The sequence below is a fragment of the Myotis brandtii genome, unplaced genomic scaffold (genome assembly GCF_000412655.1).
Source record: "Myotis brandtii unplaced genomic scaffold, ASM41265v1 scaffold975, whole genome shotgun sequence".
Lineage (NCBI taxonomy): Eukaryota > Metazoa > Chordata > Mammalia > Chiroptera > Vespertilionidae > Myotis > Myotis brandtii.
The window spans coordinates 506,396-507,867 of record NW_005372049.1 but is presented as its reverse complement, the minus strand read 5'-3'; the positions used below and the strand labels follow the sequence as shown (position 1 = coordinate 507,867).

Below are 1,472 nucleotides of genomic sequence, written 5' to 3'. Positions count from 1 at the left end.
ACACCTGACCGGACAGGGGGGCTCCCCAGGGGCTCGGAGCAAAGATGGGGCAGAAGGTCCCAGCCCAGGGCCCGGCCCAGCCAGTCGGGCTCGGGGGACAGAGCGTCAGCCGCTCTGAAGGGTCCCGGGTTTGGTTCTGGTTGCAGCTCCCCAGCCCTGGTCGGGACGCGTGCAGGACGCAACCAATCAATCGATGTGTCTCTCTCACGATGCTTCTCTCCGTCTCTCCCCTTCCCTCCCACTCTCTCTAAAAATCAATGGGGAAACAGCCTCGGGTGAGGATGAACCAAAAAAAGAAAAAAGAAAAAAGAAAGATAACCCGGGTCCCAAAGGCACACAACGTGAGTTCCCGAGTCCCCCGAACGCAGAGCCTCCGTGGCTGGACCTCCTAGCGAGGGCTCTGCCGCCAGCCCCTCCCCCTGGATTCTGCTCGGGCTCCCGAGACCCTGGCCCATGCCCAGCAGGCGGCTCCCCAGGGACCTGGGATGCAGCAGGGTCTGAACCTGCCCCTGCCACAGCCACCCACCCCCCTCCTCACCCCAGGGGCATTGGGACCACAGCCTCTGGATCACTCACCTCCTTGCCCTTGGGCCTCCCTCCCGAGGGGCTGTGGGCAGACCCTCCCCGCTCGCTCTCCGCCCCTCCCGCTGCTCCAGGGAAGGGTGAGGCCCCGGAGCTGCGGGCTGTGGGCCTGGGGGCGCGGTACCCACCTGGCTCTGCAGGAAGTCCTTGACCTTCCCGAAGTCCTCCTGGAGGTCGTTCCGAAGGACGATCTGGCCCCACCGCAGCCGCAGCTCTGCGTTGCGGGCGCCCGAGATCTTCGGGTACAGCTCCCCCAGCTTCTTCACGTTCCCTGGAAAAGACAGGGGTCGGTATCTTTCTAAATAATCACTTTTTATTACTCATCTTTTTTATGTATATTTTTTATTGATTTCAGAGAGGAAGGGAGAGGGAGAGAGAAACATCAATGATGCCCGGCCGGCGTGGCTCCGTGGCTGAGCGTTGACCTAGGAGCCAGGAGGTCGCGGTTCGATTCCCGGTCAGGGCACATGCCTGGGTTGCCGGCTCTGTCCCCTGTGTGGGGCGTGCAGGAGGCAGCCGATCCATGATTCTCTCTCATCATTGAGGTGTCTATCTCTCCCTCCCTCTCTCTGAAATCAATAAAAATATATTTGGGGGGGGGGAGAAATCACCCCCTTTCTCACCGGGCGGCAGAGGGGACTTCTGGAGGACCTTGTCCAGGAAGTACACCAGCTGGTAGGTCTTCCAGGAGCCGATGGCCACGGCCTCAATGGCCGGCATGTCCAGCTCCGGGGCCGCCCACAGCTGGGCCAGCTCCTCCGCAGGCTTCATGAGCGCGTCCCCGGGGGACAGGTCCGGGAGGTACGGTGGCCAGCCTGGGGTGTTCAGCCAGCGGTCGAACTCGAAGCCTGGAGACGAGACGTTACCAGGAGATGCCGACCTCGCGGCCA

General features: G+C 62.4%; 1 protein-coding gene across 1 annotated transcript in view; it reads right to left on the bottom strand.

Moving 5' to 3' along the window:
- Positions 1-557: 557 nt before the first annotated feature.
- The window catches only part of RNPEP (arginyl aminopeptidase (aminopeptidase B)), a 7,889-nt gene continuing 6,974 nt past the window's right edge, over positions 558-1,472 (bottom strand). Inside the window, exons 11-12 of the mRNA XM_014533396.1 lie at positions 1,206-1,430; positions 558-853 (exon numbers count right to left, since the gene is read on the bottom strand). Coding sequence (XP_014388882.1) covers positions 573-853; positions 1,206-1,430 — 506 coding nt within the window. The 3' untranslated portion in view covers positions 558-572. The remainder of the gene's footprint in view (positions 854-1,205; positions 1,431-1,472) is intronic.